Source organism: Mirounga leonina, unplaced genomic scaffold (genome assembly GCF_011800145.1).
Source record: "Mirounga leonina isolate KUSES-001 unplaced genomic scaffold, KU_Mleo_1.0 Mir_268, whole genome shotgun sequence".
Classification (NCBI taxonomy): Eukaryota; Metazoa; Chordata; class Mammalia; order Carnivora; family Phocidae; genus Mirounga; species Mirounga leonina.
Genome location: NW_023270649.1, coordinates 6587749 through 6614656, shown reverse-complemented (window position 1 = coordinate 6614656; position 26908 = coordinate 6587749). Strand labels below are relative to the sequence as shown.

The following is a 26908-nucleotide window of genomic DNA, read 5'->3' as shown; positions in this document are numbered from 1 at the left end:
GGGGGGAAGGTGAAGGGGGAGAAGACTGAACAGAGGTTTCCAACGAAGTGAAGCAAAAATAATTTGCAGATCGTCACCCAATATTTTGAACCATGTTCTCAGTCATGACCTAGGGGAGAGAAATTTCAGAAAGGTTGGGAAAACGGGGAATGGGATTCTCAGCCTTGCAGAGGAGAGGCCAAGTCATGATCTTCCGGGGAAAGCCAGAGAGCCGCCCACAGGGCGCTGAGAAAGCGAGAGCAGCAGAACGCCTACTCCCTGACGGAGGTCCAGCTCAGCCACAGCCGGAGAACTTGCTGGCACCTACAGACCGTTAGGGCTGCTAGGTGAGGCTTTCTCTAAGGTTGCCACGTTCAGAGGCATCTTTTCTCAGCACACAGAGTCTTAAGGACTGCCCGAAGGTTTCCTCCACCAGAACGAGCACATCTGTTAGTAAGTAGAAAGAAACCAGTCCTAGGAGTCCTGACAACTCCCTCTTCTCTCCTCTGCACACGCACAGCCCCACGAAAGCCGTGGCATCTGGCCACCTGCTGGTGCAGAAACCAGGACAGTAAGTCCTCACCCTTCCTCTGACCCATTACGAGGTGGGTTTCTACTAAGAAATCAACACAAGAGACATCAAATATCAGACGTCTTGACCTTGGCCAGGGGAACGAACACCTGATAAATCAGCAAGCCAGGGTGACGCAGGCTCCTAGCAGGTTACCCGGCCCCACACCCCCCACACACGTTAGCGTCTGACAAGCAGCGGAGCCTGGTGATTCATGGCCCCGCCGCACACTAATCCGCACGGTTTATGGCCCCACATCTGCTCCGCACACGGGCTCCTGCTGGCTCTTCCAGCTTGCTAGGGTGGTCCCACTGGCTCGAGCTGTGCCCACTTCTGAATAAAGGGCTCCCTAACTACTGAGCCCGCCTCCAGCACCAGCTCTGATGGCTTGCACGTGCACTCTCGTTGGGGCGGGGGCAGCACGGTTCTAAAAGACCCCTCAGAGAGCTGTATGCAGGCACAGCATTCCTAATCCCAGGATTTGAGATTCTCTTTCCATTTTCTACCAACTCGATCATGCTCACTTGACCAAGTGCAGAAAGTGGCTACCTTGCCTCTTGCAGGTCCGAACCCTCAGAAGCACCTGGACATGCCACTGGGAAAATATCTGATGATTTTCTGAAGCCAGTAACTAGTGACCTTCAATAGCACTGGGCTGAAATGTTCTCCCAACTGAACCTGACACCTGAATGTTACTGCACTGGGTCTGAGTCCTTGGTTTGCTCACCCTGAAAACATTCACGATAACTAACCTACCCCAACTAGAATGTTGTAATAAGCACATTCTGGTAATTATGCTGGGGCAGGTGTACACTCTTTTTCCAATCTGAATCATACTTTCTATCTCAGATGCTAACTTCAGAAAATACCTTTATGATTCATCTTCGGCCAAAGGCAATTTCTCAACCCTGAGATTCTTGGCCCCGGTTTTCACATATGAGAAAGGTTTCTTGTACTAGGACTGGCTCCCCATCTTCAATGGCTCCCCTAGAACCTTCAATGTGCTCTTGTCCCCCTAAGGACTGGGGGGGAAGCAAAGAGTGTGCAGCTACCTGCTGTCTGGACAAACGGTGGCCCTGTAACCCCATCATGGATACTGGGCATCCCCGGGATTCCACAGCCAAAGGATGCCTCTGGCCACTGCCACCATCCACCTGCAGCATCAGCCCTCTGCAAACAAACCACCAGCACCTACTGTGAGGACATCCAAGAGGTGGGGAATCCGGCTAGCATTGCTTGCAGCACCACCATTAGCAACATACGTGGATGGCTAAAACATGTATAAAACACTAGCCCATTACACAAAGCACCCTGTTAGGCTCCCAAGTTTACACATGGGAAACCGCTCGGAGTTTCAAAGACGGTCCTAGGTCAATGCACAAGGAGCTGTTAGGATCCACTTTCCTGACTCCCACATAATTCTACAGCCTTCACACCCTGCTGAGGTTTTTTGTTTACCTGTTCAGATGGAAACAAGTATTGCTTTGCCATTTGTAAAGATGTGTCTGTGTATATATAAATACACAGACATGATTTTAAGAAAAACCCAAGCACTACAGTCATGCATAAGGTAGAAAGTAACCTCTCCCCACCCCACCCCAAAGTCCAGATAAGCGCTTATTTAAAAGCTAAACATCTATTATATTAACACTAATTGCTACCCATACACTTACATACCTTACCTTCTGTTTCATCTTGTCAGTTCTGGAAGTAGATGCATAAAGGTGAACAGCTCGGATTCAGGGGCTTTTCACAGGAGCAGTCCCAAGTCCCGGAGCCTACCTCCAGAGCGGTAGGGCACCTGGCTGAGAGACCTGTTCACAGCTCTGACATCCACCAACTTTGCAACTCTGAACTTAGATTCCCAAACTTCAGTTTCCAACAGCTATAACATGTAATATGCAGGAGCAGATATAAGGAATCAATAAGATAAAGCATACAAAGCTGAGGTTCCCCAAAACCAGCCTACAATCTGGATACCATGGACAGGCTTAAAACAGCTTGCCGGACCCCAGGGCAGGGCATGATAGTCTGCATTGTGACAAGCTCCTGGAGGAGGCTGATGCTAGTGATTCAGAGACCCCACTTAGAGAATCCTTGCAACAAAGCATTTAGCCTAGCACCTGGCAGGTCCACAAACTGGTGGCCAGTACCCCATAAAACACAGTTCATCACCCCAAATCTTTTTCTGCTTTAAAATCCCTCAGCTCCAGCCTCAGCACAAAGGCTTGTATCCCCTCGTATCCTTGTAACCCCCTTGGCCACCAGAGCTCAGCCACAGCTTGACCCTGCTCCCCTATCCTGGCCCAAAGGGAACCCACGTGGTTTCCTCGGGCTCAGAAAACACACTCGTGCAGGGCACCCAGGGAGCCCTCTGGCCAGGTGGACTGAATTTTCTTGTCGAGCTCTGCAGACAACTCTTGGTCCCCGGTTGTAAACCTGCCAACGCGAGTTAAGGCAAAAAGGTAAGACTGTGATTCTCCACCTTGATTTACACATTTGAATCTCCCGGTGAGCTTTAAAAAACACTGATACCAGGACGCCTAGGTGGCTCAGCGGGTTAAGCATCAGCCTTCGGCTCAGGTCACGATCCCAGGGTCCTGGGATAGAGCCCGGCATCAGCATCGGGCTCCCTGCTCAGCGGCGAGCCTGCTTTTCTCTCTCTCTTTTGCCTCTCCCCTAGCTTGTGCTCTCTCTCTCTGGCAAATAAAATCTTTAAATAAAATCAAATCAAATCACTGATACCTGGACCCACCCTGTGACCCTGACTTAACTAGTCTGGGGTGTACCCTGGGCATCAATAGTTTTCAAAACTCCCCAGGTGATTCAAATATGCAGCCTAGGATTCAATCCATTCTCTTTGGGAAAATGTAGAGTCATCCCCCTTTGTCTATCTACCCAAAACCTGCTGTAACATTTCCAAGAGTCAGTTTTCACTGGAGTTTTAAGGCCCAATAGAGGCCCTAAGGCTCAGTATGCTTCACGACTGAACACCTTTCAAAAGCATTTGAGCCTCTAGGTAAGTTTTCCCAAATCCTGCTCATCCGTGCAAGGTGAGAATATACATACTGATTTTTCTTGTTGTTATTTGTTTTTAAGTAATCAAGAGCTGAAAACAGTTATTCTTAGAAACAGATTTTTTAAAAACCAAAACCTATCAAAGAAGTTATGTGGAATACCACTTAAATGTTACAATAAACTTGTATTATTCATAAGCCTATTTCATCTGGGTCACCCAAGTTGAGCACTGATGCACAAGGCTAGATTACTCACGAAACACGTGGCTTTGATGACCATGTTGAAAACCCAACATGCCAAAAGAAAAAGAAAGTACCCTTGAACTTGACAAAGGTTGTTGCATTACGCATTCACTGAGTGCCTATCATGCGTCAGGTGCTGGGCAGTGCAGTATGGATGCTGATTCTGGTGGAACCCGGGCCCACGTGGTCAAGCCCTGCAGCTGCTAGCCGGGGGAAGCTCGCACTAAAGGGAAAAGAGCAGCCGCAAGAGGCCAAAAGTCAAGGTAAAAATCACCTGGGGAGCTTACACTACAACCAGGGGTTCTAATGGAAATGCAGCCTGAGCACACCCCCCGCTTTCAAGGTCTGCAGGTGTGTGGCATGCACAGGGTTGTGGGGTACTGACTGAGCCAAGCAGCTCCTTACTTTTTCTGTCACATGCACACTCCCTGCTCACAGTACCTCGCACCCAGCTTGAGCACGGCGTCTGAAAGAAAATAAATGTTATAGAACGCCTGTTCCCAAGGGCTGTGCAGATTCTCCTTTCACCCAAGTTCCCCAAGAATGAGCTGGGCCAGGTAGCATTTTAGCAGTGTGGATATAAACATGGGAAGAGTACCGAAGTTAATAAGTGTCACCTTCTCTAAAATGCGAGCTCGTTCATTTTGTTATCCCCAGTCCAGTTTATGGGAACAGAACACTGAAAGATGCTCACCATTTTGTGAGAACCAAAAAGCTTTAAAAGTTAAGTTAAAATTTCATGCTGTCACAGGGTTATGTGTACAAATACTGTTTTCTGGATGCAAGGATTAAATATACTATGAACATGGTCTCTACTAGGGAGAAAAAGCCACGGGGCAATTACCCCAGAGAACAAAGTGAGTTTAAGATACATTCCCCGCGGGCGCCTGGGTGGCTCAGTTGGTTAAGCGACTGCCTTCGGCTCAGGTCATGATCCTGGAGTCCCTGGATCGAGTCCCGCATCGGGCTCCCTGCTCAGCAGGGAGTCTGCTTCTCCCTCTGACCCTACCCCCTCTCATGTGCTCTCTCTCTCAAATAAATAAATAAAATCTTAAAAAAAAAAAAAAAAGATACATTCCCCGCAATTCCTTCCCCCCCCCTTTTTTTAATACAGAGCAAAGAGAATTTTTTTAAAACTTGGGAATTTTCTAGAATCCTTTAAAACTATCCCAAGCACACATTATTCCATAACTGTTGTATTTCGATATTTAGGGCTTCTTTTTCTAAAGCTCCCTATATAAGAATAGTGAACTTTCCTCTAGGAGAACTCTTTCCTGCCATTACCCCATCACATCTGCAAAAGAGATACCTCTCTAAAAGAAGTGAAACACGCCTTTCCTGAAAGCAGTGCTGAGAATCTTCGGGAAGGCGGCGGTCCTGGTGCACGTCTGCCCATGCTGTGCCCCACAGGAGACTTTGGGGGAACGTTTGGCTTGGAACATCTCTGCCTACACTTCCCAGGGTCCGAACCGTAATGCAGGCGTCCTAATCATGGAAATCAGCCACGCTGACTGGGCCAGCTCAGTAAGACCCTGCACAGTTCAAAAGGGCAGAATTCTTGTGTGCTGGGATCACAGAAGCACAGCAGGGGTATTGATCCACTCGCTGGCATTCCAATACCCAGAATGTTCCTCCGGCTTTCCATCATTGTTCCCCTGCTGGAGCTCTGAATTCCCCGAGCTAGCTACGAAAGGGCTCATGCAATTACTTTTGTCCAAATACATTATTCCTGGGGGATGGGAGAATCAATGGAAGATTTCTGGGCTTATGTATCCCAACTGAGATGTTCCCTTCTCTTACTAGAAATCGATGATCCTTGAATATTTAATCAGTTGAACTAAAAAGATCAGAGGGAGAACTCAGAATGTAACTAGCCTCATGTAACTAGCCTCGTTTACCTGAAACCTAAATGCTGCTTCTCCATTAAAATCTGAAACATGATTTCAAAAGTATTAATCATGTAATCAATAACTTTTGGGGGGGGTGGGGAGATGTGAAACCAGGTCTTACTAGGAAATGGCGGAGTCAAGGAGCAGTGGTGATGGTCCACACCCTTCCCACCTGGCTTGTTACAAGCTTTGCTCCCTCAAATCCTCTGCCCTACAGATCCTGCCTCTGAGAAAAGTAACTATATGACCAAGTTGTTACGGCACACTATATACTCTACACTAACTGAAGTCATAACTACAGATACAAAGTCTCATTACTTACAAAGATAATTCGAATACAATCTTAGGATGATTACGAGCAACACCTTTTTTTTTTTTTTTTAAGATTTTACTTATTTGAGAGACAGAGACAGAGTGAGAGAGCACGCACAAGCAGGGGGAGCAGCAGAGGGAGAGGGAGAAGCTGACTCCCCACTGAGCAGGGAGCCCGATGCAGGACTCGATCCCAGGACCCTGGGATCATGACCTGAGCCGAAGGGAGACGCTTAACTGACTGAGCCACTGAGGCACCCCAAGAACAACCCATTTTTAAGAACAAAACATTGAGACGGTTTATTTGATCACACAACCTGTTTTTACTCTAGAGTACAATTAATTTGGCAGTAGTCCCATAACCAGAATGGTTATTAATATGTGCAAAATTAGATGATTCATTTGATGAGTTACAGTTTCGTGGTGATTAATACTATTTATGAATAGCTACAGCTTGGGGCTGAATTACAAGGGCAGGTCTGGCTTTAAATGCTACTACTGAAATTGGGTCCCCAAAGTTCACGCAGCTCAGCCCAGAGCTCCACACTACGTGTAGAGCCGGACACGGTGGGCTCCATCTCACAACCCTGAGATCATGACCTGAGCCAAAATCATGAGTCAGATGCTTAACTGAATGAGCCACCCAGGCGCCCCCAGAGCTGTCTGATATTCACTGTATCTCCCAATGAGACTTAAATTTTAAAATACCTTCTTCTCGGGCTCCTGGGTGGCTCAGCGGGTTAAGTGTCTGCCTTTGGCTCAGGTCATGATCTTGGGGTCCTGAGCTCAAGCCTTTGTCTCCTTCTCCCTCTCCCCCCACCCCTGCTCATGCGCTCTCTCTCATATAAATGAAATCTTTAATTATTTGAGAGAGAGAGAGCACAAGGGGGGGGGGGATGTTAGAGGGAGAAGCAGACTCCCCACTGAGCATGGAACCCAACACGGGACTTGATCCCAGGACTCTGGAATCATGACCTGAGCCGAAGGCAGACACTTAACCGACTGAGCCACCCAGGTGCTCCTCAAATAAATAAAATCTTAAAAAAACACACACACACACAAAAACCCTTCTTCTCTGTTAAACACAAAGAGCATTTCTACACACAATGTATAATCCCTTCAAACAGTAAGCATACTTCCACGTAGAGACATTCTCCATCCATACCTTGTTAGTGAGAGGGACAACTGATCCTTCAGCTATCTTGTCACTTCTTGAAGAGCTACCAAAATCATACTATGACATTCAATCCCAATAGGAATTGCTAGATGTGCATTAAAAAAAAAAAAAGAAAGAAAAAGGAGGGGTGCCCAAGTGGCTCAGTGGGTTGAGCTTCCGACTCTTGATTTCCGCTCAGGTCATGATCTCGGGGTTGTAAGATCAAGCCCCAGGTCCGGCTCAGCACTCAGCATGGAGTCTGCTTGAGATTCTTTCCTTCTCCCTCTGCCCCTCATCCTGCTCATGCTTTCCCTCTCTAAATTAAATCTTTAATAAAAAGATAAAGTAAAAAAAGAAAAAAGACTCTTATCTTGCCTCCCAGAGAAGCCAACCAACATCTTTCCCATGTTTGTGAAATCCTTATTTTGACTTATGTTTCATAAAAAGGAGAAAATTGAAGTTAAAGTAACTCAAATGATTTAGCTAGACAACTACTTCTTTAACAATTCTTATTCTTAAAAGGGAGTTTTTTTCCAGCTAGCTGCTCCTTTCCTCTAGAAGCAGTTAGGGCAGAGAAGGGAGAACGCACTTAGGAGCAAAGCAAGCTAAATGCTTGTCGGGAGGTGCTGGGAAGGGGCAGAGGCCCGTGGGGAGGGGCCCTGAGCACACCTGTTCCATGTAGCCCTGACCCAGTGTGTTGAGACAGCGCCAGCTCATGGCCCCAATCACACCTGGACAAAGAGAAGGGCCAGGTCTACCCTGGACATACCTGTTCCCTCATGGAGCTTTCTGGAGGCCCTCCACTTGTAGAAGCTGGGACTTTCATCCCTGCTCAGCCCCAGCTGCCACCAAATGGAATGGGGAGAGGGGAGGATCACCTGCACCCACACTCTTAGCTCAGGGGCTATCTCCAGCATCCTCCCTCCAAGCACCAGCACCAGGTGGGCCCTCCTGTGCCTTAGGGATACCACTCAGATCCCCAGACTTTTCCCTATTGCCACCAGGAGCCAAAAGCTCCTTAATTCCTCCCCACATACCTGAACCCACTTGCCCTGCTGCTGCTCTAATACCTTCCATGGCTCCCAGTGCTCTTGGAGCAAGGCCTGGGTTCCTGCCTGCCTCGCCTCCCATACTTCCTCTACCCTGCAGGAGGAGGCTCTCCCAGCCCAGCGGCCTCCCGGCTGTCAGGAGTGATTCTCCCTGAAGAACAAACACTGACTCTCTCCCTAGGCTGTCTGCCCATGGGCCAGACCCAGTACCAACAGAAGAATCCAGTGACAAGCACAATGCGGGGCCCTAAGGAACTGCCCAGAGGATGGGACTTTCCCAGTTGGCCTCCTCGCAGTAAGTCTTTGCAATTCAAGAACGAGTCTGAATGCCTCAACCCATATCCTTTTATTCAGTAACAGCTTTATTGAGCTATAACTCACATTCCATAAAATCCACCTTTCTAAAGTTTACAAATCAGTGGTTTTTAGTACACTCGGTAGACTTGTGTAAACATCACCACTCTGTAATTCCAGAACATTTCCATCACTCCCCAAAAGAAACCTCGAGCCCATTAGCAACCACCCCCATCCGCTCTCTGTCTCTATGCATTTGCTTATGCTGGATATTTCTATCAATGGAATCAGACAATACATTCTCAACCCACTTTTATTTCAAACACGAAACACCCATTTGCAAATGTGGTTGGGTATTCGGCAGTTCTGCTCAGAAGGCCTGAATCTGAATTCCAGAAATGCCTGGCTTCAGAATACACGAGGTGGTAGAAATAAATCCACTTTCTGGGACCACCTCTGTTCCCTGACATTCCCCCATCTCCTCTACTGATCTAGAGAAGTGCTATTCTAGAAATTTGTTTTTTTAAAGATTTTATTTGAGAGAGAGCGCGCACAAATAGGGGGAGCGCCAGAGGCAGAAGCAGACTCCCCGCTGAGCAGAGAGCCCGACATGGGACTCAATCCCAGGATCCTGAGATCATGACCTGAGCCGAAGGCGGACGCTTAACCGACTGAGTCACCCAGGAGCCCCAAGACTCTGCATTTCTAACAGGTTTCCAGGTGATATTGATATGGCTGGTCTGAGGGCCACACTTTGAAAACCACTGCTTGCTGGGGGCGGTAATCCCTCAACCAGCATGCCAAATCCTGTGCACCACCTGCTTTTGTAAATAAATTTTACTGGCATCCAGCCCTTTCATTTATGTATTGTCTATGGCTGTTTTCATGCTCTAACTGCAGAAGGTAGCACTTTCGACCACAAAATCAAAAATATTTACTCTGGCCCTGTGCAGAAAAAGTTTGTGAATCTCTAGTTTATGGAGGAAGATCTAAATACTAGAAATATCATGAACAGGTCTATTGCCAAGTTGAGACTTACAGTATTTTATATGGGTTTCAGAGAATGGGGGGCATGTAATTTTATAAAATCATGAGGATTCTTACACTTTAAAAATTAATCTCAGGATGCCTGGGTGGCTCAGTGGGTTATGTGCCTGGCTTTTTATCCCCCTGACTCTTTTTTAAGATTGTATTTGAGAGAGAGAGAGAGCAAGTGCAAGAGGGCAGAAGTGGGGTGGGCGGAGGAGATACACATCAGACTCTTCATTTGGGCTCAGGTCATGATCTCAGGGTCAGGTTCAGCGGGGAGTCTGCTTGAGATTCTCTCTCTCTCTCCTTTTCCCTCTGCTCCACACCCCCGCACCCCTGCCCTGCACTTGTACGCACATGCACTCTCTCTCTCAAATAAATAAGTCTTTTTAAAAAAAATCTCAAAAAAGTCGTTTGTTTTTTTTAAAGTCACACAGAGAGGGACACCTGGCTGGCTCAGTTGGTTAAGGGTCTGACTCTTCGTTTTGGCTCAGGTCATGAGTCTGCTTGGGATTCTCTCTCCAGCTCCCTCTGCCCCCTTTCATGTGTGCTCACTCACACTCTCTCAAATAAATAAATCTAAAAGAAAAAGAAAAAGTCACACAGAAAAGAGCTATTCAGTTTTGTGGTCAAAGGCCCAGCCAGGCTGGAGCCGTGGTTCTCCTGACCAGCTAACGTGTGGGCAGCAGGATGCTTTGGGCCTTGCTCTCTCACCTGTGAGCACACACAGCCCTGCCCAAACCTTCAGGGAGGCTCGTGACAAAACAAGGGTTAAAAGTGAAATAAAATATTTAAGAGAAAACTTTCTAAACCCTACAATGCTATAGGAAGATAGTATCGATGCCCCAACCCTGGAGGTTAAGTTTATTGAGGGATTCCCCTACAGTCTGGGTTCAAGAATGGAGGTTTTCATTTTTGTTAACTGATCTGTTACTGCCCTTGGCCATGGAGTGACCCTGCTGGGTGTCTACACACCAGAATCACCCCAGCAGTAACGCAAAGGGCATCCTCTCCTGATGCCACAGAAGAATGGAGCTGGGCATGGCGCCATGAAGGAGGGACGATGTTCTCCTTCCAAGAAGGTCTGTGTGCACCTGTCGAGCACTTGGCACTCGGGCTACAGCTTCCCTCTCCCTTGAGGATGGCCCTGCCGCGTGCGGCACGCCCAGGTAGGGGCTACCCACACAGCTGCGGGCGCTGTGGGTGCAGTCCTCCCTTTAGGCACGTCTCCACCCTCGGCTGCAAAGGGGGAAATAACAGTGTCTACTTCACAGGGTTGTTAGAGATTCTCCATGCTCACGCTCACACAGCGAACAGTGAGAGCCCACAGAAAGGCTTTAGAAGTGTTAGCTGCAATCCTCAGGACAGAGAGGACGCCGGGAACCTGTGCACATTGTGTCTGGGGTGTTCTAAGGGCCCAGGTAAGACCGTGTTTGTCACAGCAGGGTTCACATCCCATCTCGTGTCATCAAGACAAAAGCCTGTCATGAGTTTCCAAAACTATTCATCTGAAGCTTTTTTAAAAATTGTAACATCTAGGGGTGCCTGGGTGGCTCAGTCAGTTAAGTGTCCATCCAACTCTTGATTTCAGCTCAAGTCAGTCTGTGGCCACCACGTGAGTCCATGGGACAACCCTTCCCGAGACGTAAGGCCTGGGCTCATTCAGGTCAGCCGGGAGGGGTTACAAGTGCTCAGGTACTCCTGTCACCCACACTGGTCTCCTGCCTCGTCTGCACTTGCTGGGCCACCCCCTCCCTGACCTCCTGGTGACAGTGAGGTCTGCTTGCAAAGGGACTCAGCAGCAGTTAAGATAGGGAAATGCAGCCCAGGAGGGCAGGGGAAGGAAACTCAGGGCAGGGCTTCCTTTAAACGTGTGGGCATGCCCTTCAGGACAAAGCAGCACCCACCATGTCATAAGCAATCTGGAAGAGAGGAGAGAACAGGTCACCGTCAGCTCAGGATTCTAACGTAACCCTTGTGATTCACCTGCTTTTACCTCCTGGTGGGGTCGGGGCATGTCCTTTATGCTTGAGGCCAGTACCCACCCAGTTCTGTATTCCGGCTCTCTCCTCTGCAGAGGCCTCGATCCGAGTTACACCACGCTGTGAGGAGGCCAAGGCGGCATCATTCTCTAGCGCCTTTACGACATGCCTGGTCCTGTTCTTTAGAAACACTGACGGTCCCCTCCTTATCATCTCCCCAGACCTGCAGCCTCCCCACAGGCCCCGTGGCTCTGGCTCATGGAAACGGTGCCCTGCGTGACCTGTTTGGTCCTGGGTGTACTCTGACCTTCACCCCTAAGGCCCACACCAGGAGCAAAGCAGCAGCATGATGCTGGCCCTGTTACAGGCACCAATTCTTAACTAGTGCCTTTTTAGAACGTGTGAGCCAATGGACTGGGGTACTCGGAACGAGGGGCAGCCAGTCTCCAATCTCAGGGAGGTCCCAGCCGACTGGGCTCAAGAATGCTGCAAGGTCCTTGATTACCCAGGGCCACGAAGGGTCCCGTGGACATACTGTGCCTGGTGTGGAGGATTACACAGGGGTCGCTTTGCCTGGGAGGGGCCATATGAGCAAAGCCTTCCGTGCAACCACAATTACCTCAGGGAAAGCAAGGGAAAACCCTGGCAAAGCCTCAAACAACACAGGACGTTGGGAACCAGCTAACAGCTCTCCAAAGCACTCTATGGCAATCTGGACCATGGCTCTGAATCATCTGCAGACCGTGTTAAAATGCAGACTCTAATTCCGCAGGTCTGGGGTAGGGCTTGAGAGTCTGCAGTTCTCACAAGCTCCCCGGGGATGCTGCTATGGCCACTCCAAGGACCATGCTTTGCCTAACAAGAGTCCAAAGCAGAGCTGTCCAAGAGAAACATGAGAGCCACAGATATAACTTCTACTTTTGAAGGAGCTGCATTTTAGAAAGCAAAGAAATACGTAAAGTTTATTTTAATAATATATTTAACTTGGGGCGCCTGGGTGGCTCAGTCGGTGAAGCGTCTGCCTTCGGTTTAGGTCATGATCTCGGGGTCCTGGGATGGAGCCCCACGTCAGGCTCCCCGCTCAGTGGCGAGTCTGCTTCTCCCTCTCCCTCTGCCTCCTCATGCTCTCTCTCTTTCTCTCAATTATATAAATTTAAGAAAATAATAATACATTTAACTTATTTAACCGAATGGAGCTAAACTATGATCATTTCAACAGGTATACAATATAAAGGAATTATTAATGAGCTATTTTGTTTTGTTTTGTTTTGTTTTTCTGACCAGACTAAATCTAAAATCCAGTGTGTATTTTAACTCACAGTCCGTGTCAGTTTGGCCTAGCCACATTTCAAGTGCTCAAGAGCTACATATGACAAGTGGCTAGCACCTGGGGCAGTGCAGGCTAAAGGTGAAGGCAGGAGGGAGGCCAGCAGAAGATGAGGCTGGGGAACGGGCAGGTGCCAAGAGGTAAAGAACCTTGTACACCTAGCTAAGGTGTAATACGAGGAGCTACCGGGGCCCTTCCAGCAAGAACCTGAGACACGACTTAGCATGTTGGCACATCCACTGCTGGAGTTCCAGAAGAGTCTGATGCATGCAAGATCCAGAATCTGACCCAATATCGGAAGCAGTGACACCGGGGATGAAAAGGGAGCAACAAATACAAGGCATTCAGGCTCCAAAGGACATGGTGATCAGCTGGCCGTGGAGGGAGGGCAAGCATGAAGGGCGACTGCACTGCACCTGGGAGAGGCATCTGCACGCACCGGCTGTCAGGGAAGCACTTGCCAGCACCCAGACGAGAGAGGAGACAGAGGGAAGGACCTTCCAGAGAAACCACACTGCGGCAGACGGCAAGGGGTAAGAGCCAGTCAAGGCTGTTTGCACAGGGGTCAGAAAGAAAGGCAGACAAAGCGCTTTCTCGTGAATAAGACACCTTAGGCAGACGGCACCTGCAGCCATGGCAATGCTGAGGACTGAACTCTGGAAAAGCTGACCAAGTTCCCCGGGCACAAGACGGAGCATCCTCAGACACGAGCAGAGAATGGAGCATGTATCCGTGTGGTATCAGGCTGTGACTCCTTTCTCCTAAACACCATCGCTGAAGATGGGGAAGGAGGATGGAAATAGCACCCCTCCCCCAACAACCTCATAAGCCCTAGAGGGCATCAGCTGTGACATCTTGTGGTTATACTGACACAAAGTAAATATGACTGGAGCAGCAGCCTATCTTTCCAAGTCCAGATGTTTCCTTCCCAAACTTTCATTCAAGGTTCAGGACATCTAGGGGCGCCTGGGTGGCTCAGTCGGTTAAGCGTCTGACTCTTGATCTCAGCTCAGGTCACGATCTCAGGGTCGTGAGTTCAAGCCCCGCTTTGGGCTCTATGCTGAGCCAGCGTGGAGCCTACTTTAAACAACAACAAAAAAAGGTTCAGGACATCTAAACATGAAGGAAAATTAAAAGAAAAGCTTACACGTACCAAAAAAACACACAGTTGTTTTAAAGAGTGACATATTTGACCAATATAGTCAGTTTCCCAGAAGTTGGGGCTTTTGAAAAAATATGCCTGTCTACAAAAAACTAATAAAACTCAGCATATTCCACAATAACAAAACATATGTCATTTTAAAAATCCCAAGTGGCATACACAAAACTAAGCTTCCTTTAAGCTTCATCTGATTCCTAAAATTGACAGCAATGTAATTTTTAGGAGAATTACCTTCAAGCAAGGAATAATTAGACCTATATGGTTTAAAGCAAAGAATTCCAGAGACAGGGAAAATGAATCAATATAGCCGTACCACCAGAAATAAGATTACTATATGTTTTGGGCTACTGATCAATCATTTCCTTTATTTTCAATTTTTTCAAGATGGTTTTAATGTTTCTGATTTTCAAAATGTTTTTAATGTTTTTCTGAAGAAAAACCATCACTATGCTTAAAAATGTATAAGCCAATGTACAATGAGCACAGGTAAGTATCTCTGTGCTTACACATTTACGAACATACAGCACAATTACCCTAAACAGATGCAGCTTCAGCATCTGCAAGCCACAGGCAGGGAAGCACCTTCACCTCCCCAGAAAGTCAGGGAGGGCTACTTCCCGAGGCTCCGGTCCCCGTCCCACCTTGCTCACCATGCTCCCAGGCTTTCCTGCCCCCCAAGCAGAAGAGACCCTTTTGTGCCTCAGACCCCCACAGCAACGCCACTTTCCTCCTGAGACCACCATGAGTCTGAACTCATCTTCACCTTCCTTTCTTCCTTGCTCTAACCCATGAGTCTACGTCCTGTTCCCCAGAGGGGAAAGACAGTCTGCCCTACAAGATAATTAATTAATCTGATAAAGGCTCTGCTAATGAAGATTTAATGTGTAACCCTCCCAGGCAACATCTTCTGCACTTGAAGCATGGCGGGTAAGGAAAGGACAATTCAACTAGGAGGAAGGTCCGAGCCGTGACATCATCCCAGCAGGCGGGCCACCCATCCTGTCCTCTGGCCAGCCCTACCTGAGTGCTAATTACCTAGACTGGCGATCCTCCCTGCCTCTGCCCTACCTCTCCGTAGCTTCCAGGTAATCATCTGCAGGGAGGAGAAGGCAAACCAAGGCAGGATGAAAATTAAATTATCGTCTGAGAGGAAAGCTAAGGTGGAAGGAAGCCAAAACGATGGCGCACGGGTCTCATTTTATATAAGAGTGTGGGGAATAAGCTACGTACTAATTGGACACCCACAGTGATTCCTTCTGCAAGGTAAATAATCATTCCCTCCTGTATGCATGTAAATTAAGTGTTATATATTCGATCTCTTAACACCAGATATATTTGTTAAAAGGAAAACTTGGATTTCTCTCTGGATTTCATTTGTTAGAATGGTCTCTTATAGCAAGTAATCCAAGAAATGTGTCATGGCTCAGACACAGCAGAGGTTTGTTTCTCACTCGTGTCATGATATTACTGGAGGGTAATCCCGTTGCGGGCAGCTACCTCCTCCGGTATTCGGGGACCTATGCTGATGGGGTTCTGCCCTAGGCCCATCTTCATTCCAGACAACCAGAAGAGGGGGAAGCAGGACAGGCTGAAATGGCAGACTTCACCTCCCTTGTATCGGACTTCATAGAACTGTCACAAGGTTGCATCTAGCTGTGCGAAGCTGGGAAATGCAGTCCAGCGGTGTGTCCAGAAGGAAGAGACCCGGACTGCTCCAGTGAGCAGACGGCGCCTCGGCCAAGCCTGTGGGTGCAGCTCCATGCCCTGAAAGACTTTCTACTGCCACAGAGAGAGGCAGTCACACAACAGAGCCTCTTGCCATAGGGAGATTTAGCCTTTATCTTTCCTACTACTTTCACTTCCCAAGGTCACCTTTTTGTTTTTATAATTTTTTTAAAAAGATTTTATTTATTTATTTGACAGACACACAGCGAGAGAGGGAACACAAGCAGGGGGAGTAGGAGAGGGGGAAGCAGGCTTCCCGCAGAGCAGGGAGCCTGATGTGGGGCTCGATCCCAGGACCCTGGGATCATGACCTGAGCTGAAGGCAGATGCTTAAAGACTGAGCCACCCAGGTGCCCCCCAGGTCACCTTTCTAAAATCCTATTCTTCTGAATATCACATTGATCTGAAAGAGCTACCCTTCATTAGTATTATAAAAATGAGAAACACTATTTGAAAAAAACTATTTAAAAAAAACTGATAGATGGGGTGCCTGGCTGGCTCAGTCGGTGGAGTGTGAGACTCTTGATCTCAGGGTCATGAGTTTGAGCCCCACACTAGGTACAGAGATTACTCAAAAATTAAATCTTAAAAAAAATTATGGAAAAGAAGAAATAATTGCTTCCAGTGGGGGGTAAACAGCACAACCAATGTTTTGTTGCTGGGCAACAGACATGTATTTTAATTAAATGCTTTCCTTCAAATACCATACTAAACTATCAAAATCAGTAACAAAATCTGTAGGTGACAATTAAAATGCTGCCACACAAAATCTAGCTTAAAGTCTTTCCATAGTGAATTGGTGGTTCAATGCATTAACATTATTTTTTATAGTTTTCCAAATTTTTTTTTTTAAGATTTTACTTTCAAGTAATTTCTACACCCAACATGGGGCTTGAACTCACAACCCTGAAATCAGGAGTTGCATGCTCTACTGACTGAGCAAGCCAGGCACCCCAGTTTTTCAATTATTTCTTTCCTTTTTTTTTTTTTTAAGATTTTATTTATTTGTCAGAGATTGAGAGAGAGGGAGAGAGAAAGCACAAGCACGAGGAGCGGTAGGCAGAGGGAGAGGGAGAAGCAGGCTTCCCGCTGAGCAAGGAGCCTGATGCGGGGCTCCATCCCAGGACCCCGGGATCACGACCTGAGCCGAAGGCAGATGCTTAACTGACTGAGCCACCCAGGTGCCCCAGTTTTCCAATTCTTTTTTTTTTTTCTTTAAAGATTTTATTTATTTATTTGAGAGAAAGAGAATGAGAGACAGAGAGCATGAGAGGGAGGACGGTCAGAGGGAGCAGCAGACTCCCTGCCGAGCAGGGAGCCCGATGCGGGACTCGATCCCGGGACTCCAGGATCATGACCTGAGCCGAAGGCAGTCGCTTAACCAACTGAGCCACCCAGGCGCCCCCCAGTTTTCCAATTCTTAATGAAACAGAATTGAATAGTGCAAAGGGAGGAAGGGGAGGAGATAAGGAATTTCAATTTCCTACAGTTAATTTTATATTTCACCTCACTGAATTCCCAGGATACTATAATAGAATGGGAATGACTCTAGTTTGACAGTCTGAGGATTGGAGATTGAAAGGGTTAAGGACAGAGTCAAGATCCAGCCTGAAATGCAAGCATTGCCACTTAACACTAGCAAACCTTCCCAACAAACTGGAATCACTGTGGCCACACAGGGGGCAGAGGTGACCACACTCACCTTGCTGATCAAAGCAGGGATCCCCTAAACTGGTACACCTCACATCAGCTTTCAAATCTGCTCTATACTGGAAACTTATTTTCAGTAGAGCTAAGAGCTACTGTTTGACAAGGACAGGATCGGCCCAGAAAGAACCAACAAAGCTATGGCCTTCAAGGACTCCCTAGGGAAGCAACCTCACCAGATCACTCAGCCACATGCACACAGCTTCCAGAGAACACTTTGGTCACCTACTCTTAAATACCTGCAGACGACAAGGATCACTGGACATTCAAAGAGAGCCTTTAACAGGGAAGAGAGAAGCCAAAATAAAAAAGCAGCTGAGCTGGGAAACTCAATCTATGCAAAAAGAAGACTTAAAAAAACAAAAAACAAAAACAGCTTAATTATCCTCAAAAATATGAAAGAAGAACCATGAAACAAGATCAGTAGGAGATAAAAAAGGAACAACAAAAAGTTTGGCATAAAAAAACAGCATAAATTTAAAACTCAATGTAAGGACTGAAAGATAAGGTTGTAGAAATCTCCTCAAAAGAACAAAAATATGGGGTGGGCTCAGCCAGTTAAGCATCTGACTTCAGTTCCGATCACGATCTCGGGGTCCTGGGATTGAGCCCCACATCCAGCCCTGTGTCCAGTCCCTGAAGAACCCAAGGTCGAGCCCCACGTGCTCAGCGTGGAGTCTGCTTCTCCCTTTCCCCTCTGCCCTTCCCCCTGCTCGTGCTCTAATAAAATCTTTAAAAAAAGAACAAAAATACAAAGAAATGAAAAATAAGTCAGAAAAAATTAGCACCAGTCCAAAGAGCAAGAAACACAAAGGTGTGCTTTCCTGCAGCAATCCTGAGCACCAATGGAGAATGAACACCATCTGCAAAGTGCTGAGGGAGAACGATCTCCACCGGAGACCTCTATACCAAACAATCCACTCACTGTCAAGATAAAATGACATTTTCAGATACAGAAGGTCTTTAAGGACTATTCCCTGTGTGTTGGAATATATTAAAAGATTTTTCACAATTGGGGAAGATTTGGAAGCCGAATCAACGAGAAGTGTGTAAGAAATCAAGCAAAGAAACAAAAACTACCATTAACCTTAGTGATTATGAAAACTTGCACCGGAGAAATAACTCATAGTTTGTACCACCAGGCTCAGCATCGATAGCACTGGCCATCAAAATAACGCAAACAGCAAATACTGTTAACTCCGTGCTTCTCAAAGGGGGTGATTTTGCCTCCCCACAAGAGACATTTGGCAATGTCCGGAGACAGGCTTGGTTGTCACAACTGGGGTGAAGGGAGCTACTGGCCTCTAGCGGGTAGAGACCAGGGAAGCTGCTCATCTTACAATGCACAGGGCAGCCCCCCCAAAACAAAGAGTTGCACTTGACCCTTAAACACAGGGGTTAGGGGCACTGATGCCCCACGCAGTCAAAAAATAATTGTACAACTTTTGACTCCCCCGAAACTTAGCTACTAATAGCTTACTGTTGGCCGAAGGCCTGAGTATTAACGTAATCTTAGTTTCACATATTTTCTATGTTGTATGTATTATGTACTATATTCTTACAATGAACAAAGCTAGAAAAAAGAAAATGTGATTAAGAAAATCATAAAGAGGGGCGCCTGGGTGGCTCAGTCGGCTAAGCGTCTGCCTTCGACTCACATCATGATCTCGGGGTCCCGGGATTGAGCCCCGCATTGGGCTCCCTGCTCCGCGGGAAGCCTGCTTCTCCCTCTCCCACTCCCCCTACCTGTGTTCCCTCTCTCGCTGTGTCTCCGTCAGATAAATAAATAAAATCTTTGAAAAAAAAAAAATCCTAAAAGAGGGGAGCCTGGCTGGCTCAGTCAGTAGAGTATGCGACTTAATCTCGTGCTGGGGGTAGAAAAATTAAATTAAAATTAGAAAAAATAAAGAAACTCATAAGGAAAATATATTTACAGTACTGTATTTATCGAAAAAACAAATACATGTATAAGTGGACCCGCATAGTTCAAACCCATGTTGTTCAAGGCTAAACTGTATTTGACCCAAAATGTCAACAGTGCTGAAGCTGAAAAACCCTTTTCTAACCAAAATGGTGATGTAATCAGATTTGAAGTGTGGGGTGGATGGTGGGAAGAAATGTGCCAGGGTAGACGGTGGGAAGGAGGTGTGCAGAAAAAGACTAAATCCCAGTTTTCTACATAGTGGGAAGTCAACAGTTAGGAACAAGCAGAAGTAGCAGCAATAGAGAATGTAAGCAAATGCCGAAAGCCAGCAGCTAAGAAGTTTCACTCATTGTCCCCAGGGAAGGGGAAACGGCAGTGGGGAGCTGTTGGTATGATAACAGCGTCCGAAGAACTATCTGATTATTTAAACTGTGCCAGAACCACTTTGATATAAATGAAAACAAAACTCAAAAAGATACACTAATATTTTGTCCCCTTCCTCCCACGAATAAGTAAAAATGTTGCCTTTACAGCACACAGAATCTACCAGGCCTGGAATATTATTTGCCTTTGATCTGAACATCTTAGTCGCCTCTGGCCAAAAGAAAGATAATCCCAACCCTGCCCAGCCGATCCCGAGCACAGTTCTTCCTTCCCCACCGCAGAGATGGATCATGGTCCCTAACAACACCCTAGAGATTAAAAAAAAAAAACAGCCCAGGTTAAAAAAATGTTACTTTTCCGTTACAGTTCAGAAAAGCCTGCCCAGAACCACCAACATTCACACCAGTAAACAGAATAGGCTCCCTCTACCAGAAGACAACGTAAATATTAGATCCAACAAGGTAACAGAACAATTCTCCCAGAATATACCAGTGTTAGACGCTGCCCATGTTTTAAAAGGACCAAAGAGAGTAACATGGAACCCTCTAGTTCTTTTAAAATCCTTCACGTGAGAGGAAGTTTTCAGCTGGGAAGAGCTGCGGCTAGCAGAATTTCTCCCCCAAGTGTTGCCCCACTCCTGACCACAGTGTTTCCAAGTAAAAGAAGTAAGACCTGAATAAAAAGTCTATTCAGCCTTTCAATCCTTAAATTATCTTGTCGAATGTTTACAGTGCTCCCAGTGTACAAGAAGAAAAGCTCCTCAGAGGCCCTAAGGAATCCACAAATCCAGGTTTACTGGCATGCTGACACAAAATAGCTTTGGCAAGAGGGCAACTCCAAGCTGCTTTCCAAGTAGACAAACCAGCCCTTTCCAAGCAGGGAGCCCAGCTTCTGTGCCCGTGAAATAGAAAGGTAAGAAATCCCAGCTCATTGGGACAAGGTGAAAATGACTATTTTTAAGAGCGTTTCATTATCATGCTATTCTACATTTAGCTCTCGGGCAAACTAGCTTTCTTTTTTCAAAAGACGAACGTCAGGACATGTTAAGAAATACTTAGAACTGCATCAGGAAGTCCAAGTCCAACATGGTGTAGAAGTGTGATGCACAGCTTACGTTTACAGCTTTCTACCCCACAGAAGCCTGTGGGTTTATAGATGGGAGACAAGCTCAGCTCACTTAATGTCTAGGGAAGAATCCTCCACCCGTTGAACCTCGCAGCCACCAGACTCTGGGATATGATGTTACACCCCCTGACCTCCCACTCCTGCACCCGACGCACCTGTGGAGGACCAAGGACGAGAGGAGAAGTGGGCCGAGTGCGGGAGGCAGAGACTGCGGCAGGCTAACAAAGACACGCGGGACAGCAGGTAAGCAGCTCTACCAACGGAAAGGGGCTTTCAGCACACGAAACAACCGCTCACCTCTTTTTGTTTGTTTGTTTAACCATACTAATGACTCTTAATATACAAACGAGTCTTCGGAATTAGCCTCATCGGGACAACTCAGGGGTCGGCAGCTGGCCTCAGAAAGTGCCTGGGCTCTCCCAGCCCAGGGGCTGCAGCAGGAGAGCACCCACGGCCCGGCGTGGGTGGTCCCAGCCTCCGGCCGCTGACTCCTGTCAGATGCCAGGATCTGGGAGCGCACGCACTGACGTGCTTTCACAGAGATCGAGCAAGATCCACAGAGAAGCTTACATCTGTCAGCTCCTAATCCCCTGCTGAGTTCATCACATCCCTCTTTTTTTTAAAACTTTTACTGATACCTGACAAAGAACTTGGTCTGTTGGGGACAAATACAAATACATGAGGACAACAATGTGTCCTGACCAAGGCTGCCACTAGGTCCAACCTCCCTGGTCCCCAATGAGCGCCTCAGCCAGGTTCCGTAAAATGGAGCCCCCTTTCAAGCCACTAAGGCAGGTGCCTCAGGTGCTCAGTGCCCCCCAGCCCCACCCACCACCAACGGCTAGTCTTTGCCCTGAGCCTTGTGCTGTCAGGAGCTCTGGCTAATGGCTTACTTAGGACATTTGCCACCTGGCTGTGTGACCTCCATTCAAAATACGTGCCCTGATTCCCGTCCACCCCACCTTCAGTATCCAAACTGGAAAGGACATTTAAGGACTTTGACTCATATCCAGAGAAATGTTTTAAGGGTATGAAGGCCCCTGAGAGGGTGAGTCAGCCTGGGGGCATCCCAAGGCGCAGCTCTCCTGCCCTGCTCTAGGATGTCAGTGTTCCTCAAAGGCAACCCAAAAGTCGGTGGCTTCCCAAAGGAGCCACCCGTGGGACCACACCAGGCCCAAAGCAACGTCTTGCTTGGTGCTTCTGGCTAGGGCTCTGGCATTCTTCAGGGAGGGACTCTAAGAAAGGGCAAAAAGGAGGGGCTGGAGCTTCATTCCTTCCCCCCCTTAAGAAACATTCCTGAGACTGCAGGGGGCCTACTGACACCCAGCTGGTGCACAGAATGCTCCCTAACGAATCCCCAACCGCCCATTTGAAATTCTAGGCCCTCCAGTAACGTTTTAGAGATCAGGCCCCTCCCCTAACCCCCACTGATGTTTTACGTTTGCTGAATCGATGGAGAAAGGAACATGCAAAAACAGGGGACCGCGTACATCCATTGTATCTGTTTACACGGGGCCCCGGCTAACCCACATCGAAATGTGGCCTTGGAAATACCAACAAGTCAAAATCTTTGTGGTTTCTTAGGACACAGACATCACTTCTACTCCCTGTCGGACAGGAGCATGGAAAAACAGCCGCACTGTGTGTTTTGCAGACCTAGTAAAAGGTCAAGCTAGAAGCCAATGTAAAGGTGCTGAGCGGATACAAATCTGGGTGCCACCTTTCAGCAGAGGTCTGCTGGGACTTCACACATGCACTTCAAATTCCAAGAATGCCACTCCTAGGAAGTTAAGTATCCCTTTTGACTTCAAAACTAGACCCAAAGAAAAGACTGTCCTTACCCAGCAGCCCCACTGAAGGCTCATAAACCAGCACTCAGGAGTTCCAGCTTCATTTCCTTTCTCGGGCTACAAAAATGCAGATGAAGCAAGTATTTGTTTGAGTTTTACTATGTAAATAAAGCCTATTATCAGGGTCAGCACTTGGGAAGAAAACAGCCCTTCAGGAAAAGCCTTCCAAAAGGCCAGTGTCCTCACAAAGAAAAATTAACTTGAGCTTTAAAAGCCAAAATCCTTTTAAAAACTAAGGTGCTGACACTGTTCATCAAACAAGGGCAATCTGGCCCACAGGTAACATCTGACAGTCTGGAGACTTTTGTTGGCTGTCACAGCTGGAGTGGGGGTACCCCTGGCATCAAGTGAGTGAGGGGGGCTCAGGAATGCTTCTGAACATCCTACAGAGCCCACGACAGCCCCCACCAGAGAGTGATGCAGACCAGCATATCAGTAGTGCCCAAGTTGAAAAATCCTCATCTGATGGATGTGACAAAGTTATTTCATAGAACACTGCACGTGTTTCCAGGCGAACTGAGTAGAGGGGTTAGTGGGGACATTTGGGATCAAGAGCTGGTCCTTGGGGGCCTTCTCATGACCTGCCAGGTTTGTGACCCCAGGGCACGCCATTTAACTTCCCTTTGCCTTAGCTGTTGCATTTATAAAACGGGCTGATAAAATTTCCTGATCTGAAGATCACAGATTCAACCAGCCTTGTTCTTCGCATTCCTTATAGTTCTAAAATGTGCACTCCTATGAGGCTTCCAAATCAGACCCCTATTATCATAAAAAGAGTGTGTCACCTTACACTTGTCCAAGCTACCCCCACATCAGATTCTGTTAAATAGAAAATGAATTGTGTAATACCCCAGGCAGGAGTCTTATATGTAAAATATTTAATTACAAGTTTTTTTAAAAGAAAAAAAAGCGCCCTATTAGAACAATTATAATTTGGGCCCCAAATAACAACAGTTGTTATAATGAGCCCCAAATATTTTTCAGTAGCTACTGAGGCAGAGTCAAAACTTGGATTAATCCAAATTCTGCAGGTGCAACAATTTTTCCCAGCTCCACCACAACAGTGTATTGCCACTCTTTAAGTGGTTCTAAATGGACACACTTTCCTTCATCCTTTTCTAATAATGTGACAGTTAATTACCAGCTGTTGGAGTGTAAGCAAGCATAATTGATGACTTAATCCAAGAGAAAAGACAGGCATGTGAAATAGTGCCAGTACCATGCAGCACGTAGTTAAAAATACACAATACGTGCGCAAGCGTGCACCTCTGTGTGTGTTTACAAGTGTACCTGGAAACTCAGTACGGAAGTCCCAAACTCTCCTGAATCCTTTCTTTTCTTAAAGATTTTATTTATTTATTTGAGAGAGAGAGAGAGAGAAAGAGCATGAGTGGGGGTGGGGAGAAGGAGAGGGAGAGGGAGAGGCAGGTTCCCCGCGGAGCACGGAGCCCGATGCCAGGACCCTGGGATCATGACCTGAGCAGAAGGCAGACGCTTAACAGACTGAGCCACCCAGGCGCCCCTCTCCTGAATTCTTTCTATCCTAAGTAAAGAAACCACCAATTTCCAGTCACATTGCAGGATCTATAAAAACTAAGCAGCAGTTTGGGGCGCCTGGGTGGCTCAGTTGGTTGGGCGGCTGCCTTCGGCTCAGGTCATGATCCTGGAGTCCGGGGATCGAGTCCCGCATCGGGCTCCCTGCTCGGCAGGGAGTCTGCTTCTCCCTCTGACCCTCCTCCCTCTCGGCTCTCTGTCTCTCATTCTCTCTCTCTCAAATAAATAAATAAAATCTTAGGAAAAAAAAAAAAAAACTAAGCAGCAGCTTAAGGGAGGGATGTATGGGCCTCTCAGAGAAGAACCCCAAACATTTTTATTCCTGCAAAATCCTGAAACAGCATCTGGAAAGGCGGAGTACATACACTGGTACTTACCTACCCACAAAAACTTTCAAAAGAAAAACAAAACAAAACAGACCAAAAACACCTTAGCAAGTACTGTGCAAGCTAACCAGCAGGCCAAATCAGGAGCAAAGGGCCTCACATGCCCCAAAAAGGCCCTGGTGTGTATTTCCTGGGTTTTACTGCCCACCTCCCACAGTCTAGACCGGGGCCTCTTGGACAGAGAGAACAGAAGGCCACTAAGAATACACCAGGATTTTTAGAACCTGGAGTACCCACAGAAAGGAGGAGGTGCTCGGGGATCCCCTTCTCCAGCTTCTGGTTAAACACCTGAATTTGAGTTTAAAATGACCTCCAACTCTCTTACACTGTGTAAAGCCAAAAGGCAACATTTCACCTTAACCAATGTTTTGCAACTTACTCCTTCAATTATAATAACAAGTCTGAGGAAGATGCGTTGACTTGTGTGTACACCTCTTTTTTAAAAGAAATACATGAAATGCTAAGGGTGTTAGTAATTTACCTGCTATCTTTTAAACTTTTACCATCAGAAATGCCCTGTAAAACCTTTATTAAAAAGGCATAGGGTTAACACGCTTTTGTACGCATATATGCAGGAAAATACCCTTGCTGGGCAAGCTGCATACACTTTGCTCACCATCTTTTCAAAGAACCCAGTTCGTTAATGGGTTACACATTAAATTTATAACAACGACAGCCTCCTTCCCCAGTTGAACATAAATTCAGTGCCTATCTAAACAAGCCTCCCCTCAGAGTTTCTGGTTTTGTGAATACAAAAATGAGAGAAAATACAGAACAGAGAAGTTTGGTGCCTCATTTGCTATCTTGGACAACAAAGCCACACCACTTCCCAAATTCATCACGGGTGGGTTGGCTTAGGAGTGACCTTATACCTTCCTGCTGTGGTGAGGCAGGAAAGTAGGAAAAAACCCAGCAAGTCACCTTCAAACTCTTACAAGAGTCGCCAAGAATTTTTACATTTTAAAGGGAACTTTGTCCCCTGGAAAAGCCTAACCCAACCCTCCCCACAGAAACGGCCACTTTTAACCAGAAGAAAACAGGGTGATAGGTTTGTTGTTTTGTGTTTTCACAGGTCTATCCAAGTTCAGCTGATCAATTTCAAGATCGATTGCTGTTTAGAGACAAGAGAATTCCAAGTGTGAAAGCACCCACCTTCCCTTACCACACACACTTAACGCAAAACACATTCCTGATGAGACACGTTAGAAACTTATTGGAGCTCAAATCCCACTTTGAAAAAGGACACTGAAAGTTTCGGTACGTGTCTGCAGGTCCCAGAGCGCCACGGGTCTAGAGCTGGAAGCCGAAAGTCAGTAAATATTGATGGGCTGATGGGAATCGAGAAGCTGGGCGGGCGACAGCTGCACGTCTGAGTTTCCTAGTGATAAGGGGTACGGGTTCAAGGGGTGCAGAACCAAAGGCCTTACGGTGACAAATACAGGTGGGGCAGTTCTGTCCACCCCCTGGCACGTGGGGCTGTTCCTCCCCAACCCCTGGGCAGCCAGCCCCACAGGTGCAGGCCGCCGCTGGCGAAGCCTGGAGTGACAGGGGACCCAGCCAGGCCCCTTCTCGAAGGGGGGAAGGGAGCGGACCCGGAACAGGAGCCATTTAAACCCCGCGCGGCTCCGGGAGCCAGCAGGGCTGGGAGCCGCCGCAGAGGGGCCGGGACCGCGCACCTTCGCGTGTTCCGGAGCCCCCGTCCCGCAGGTGACCCAGGCAGACTCGCGCCCCCGGGTTGGGGACACGATTGGGCTGCCCCTCCGGCGCCCCCAGCCCCGACGAGAACGCCCGCCCCGCGGCCACCTTTGGGCTGTCAGCGTGAGGGCCCCGCGGCCGCCTCACCTTGGTGATGACCAGCGGCTCGCCGTGCTCGCGGCCGCCCTTTAGGGTGAAGCCCCACGGGGCGCCGCCGCTCAGCTGCACCTCCACCAAGCGCCCGCCGTCGGGCGCCCGCGCCTCGGCCTCGGCCAGGCGCTCGGGCCGCGCGCGGGGCTCGGCACCGTCCATGGCGCGGAGAGCGGAGGCGGCGCGGCCGCTCAGCCCCCAGGGCCCGTCCGGCCCGCGCCCATGCACTCGGAGGGGCCCCGGCCGGCGAGGGCGAGGGAAGGTCCGGGCGCTCCCGCCGCCGCCGCCGCCGCCGCCGCCGCCGCCGGCCACTGGCGAACCTGCACGGCAAGTCGGGAGGGAAGTGCCGGCCGAGGCCGGGGAGGGGGCCGGGCGCGGGCGGCGCGGGGCGCGGGGCA

The 26908-nt window shown here is 47.9% G+C and overlaps 1 protein-coding gene across 2 annotated transcripts in view; it reads right to left on the bottom strand.

The window, feature by feature from the left end:
- Positions 1-26787, bottom strand: part of SHROOM2 (shroom family member 2) — a 146737-nt gene extending 119950 nt beyond the window's left edge. For both annotated transcript variants that reach the window (XM_035029682.1, XM_035029683.1), the window contains exon 1: positions 26508-26787. In XM_035029682.1, the coding sequence (XP_034885573.1) occupies positions 26508-26672 (165 nt within the window). In that variant the 5' untranslated portion in view covers positions 26673-26787. The remainder of the gene's footprint in view (positions 1-26507) is intronic.
- Positions 26788-26908: the final 121 nt, after the last annotated feature.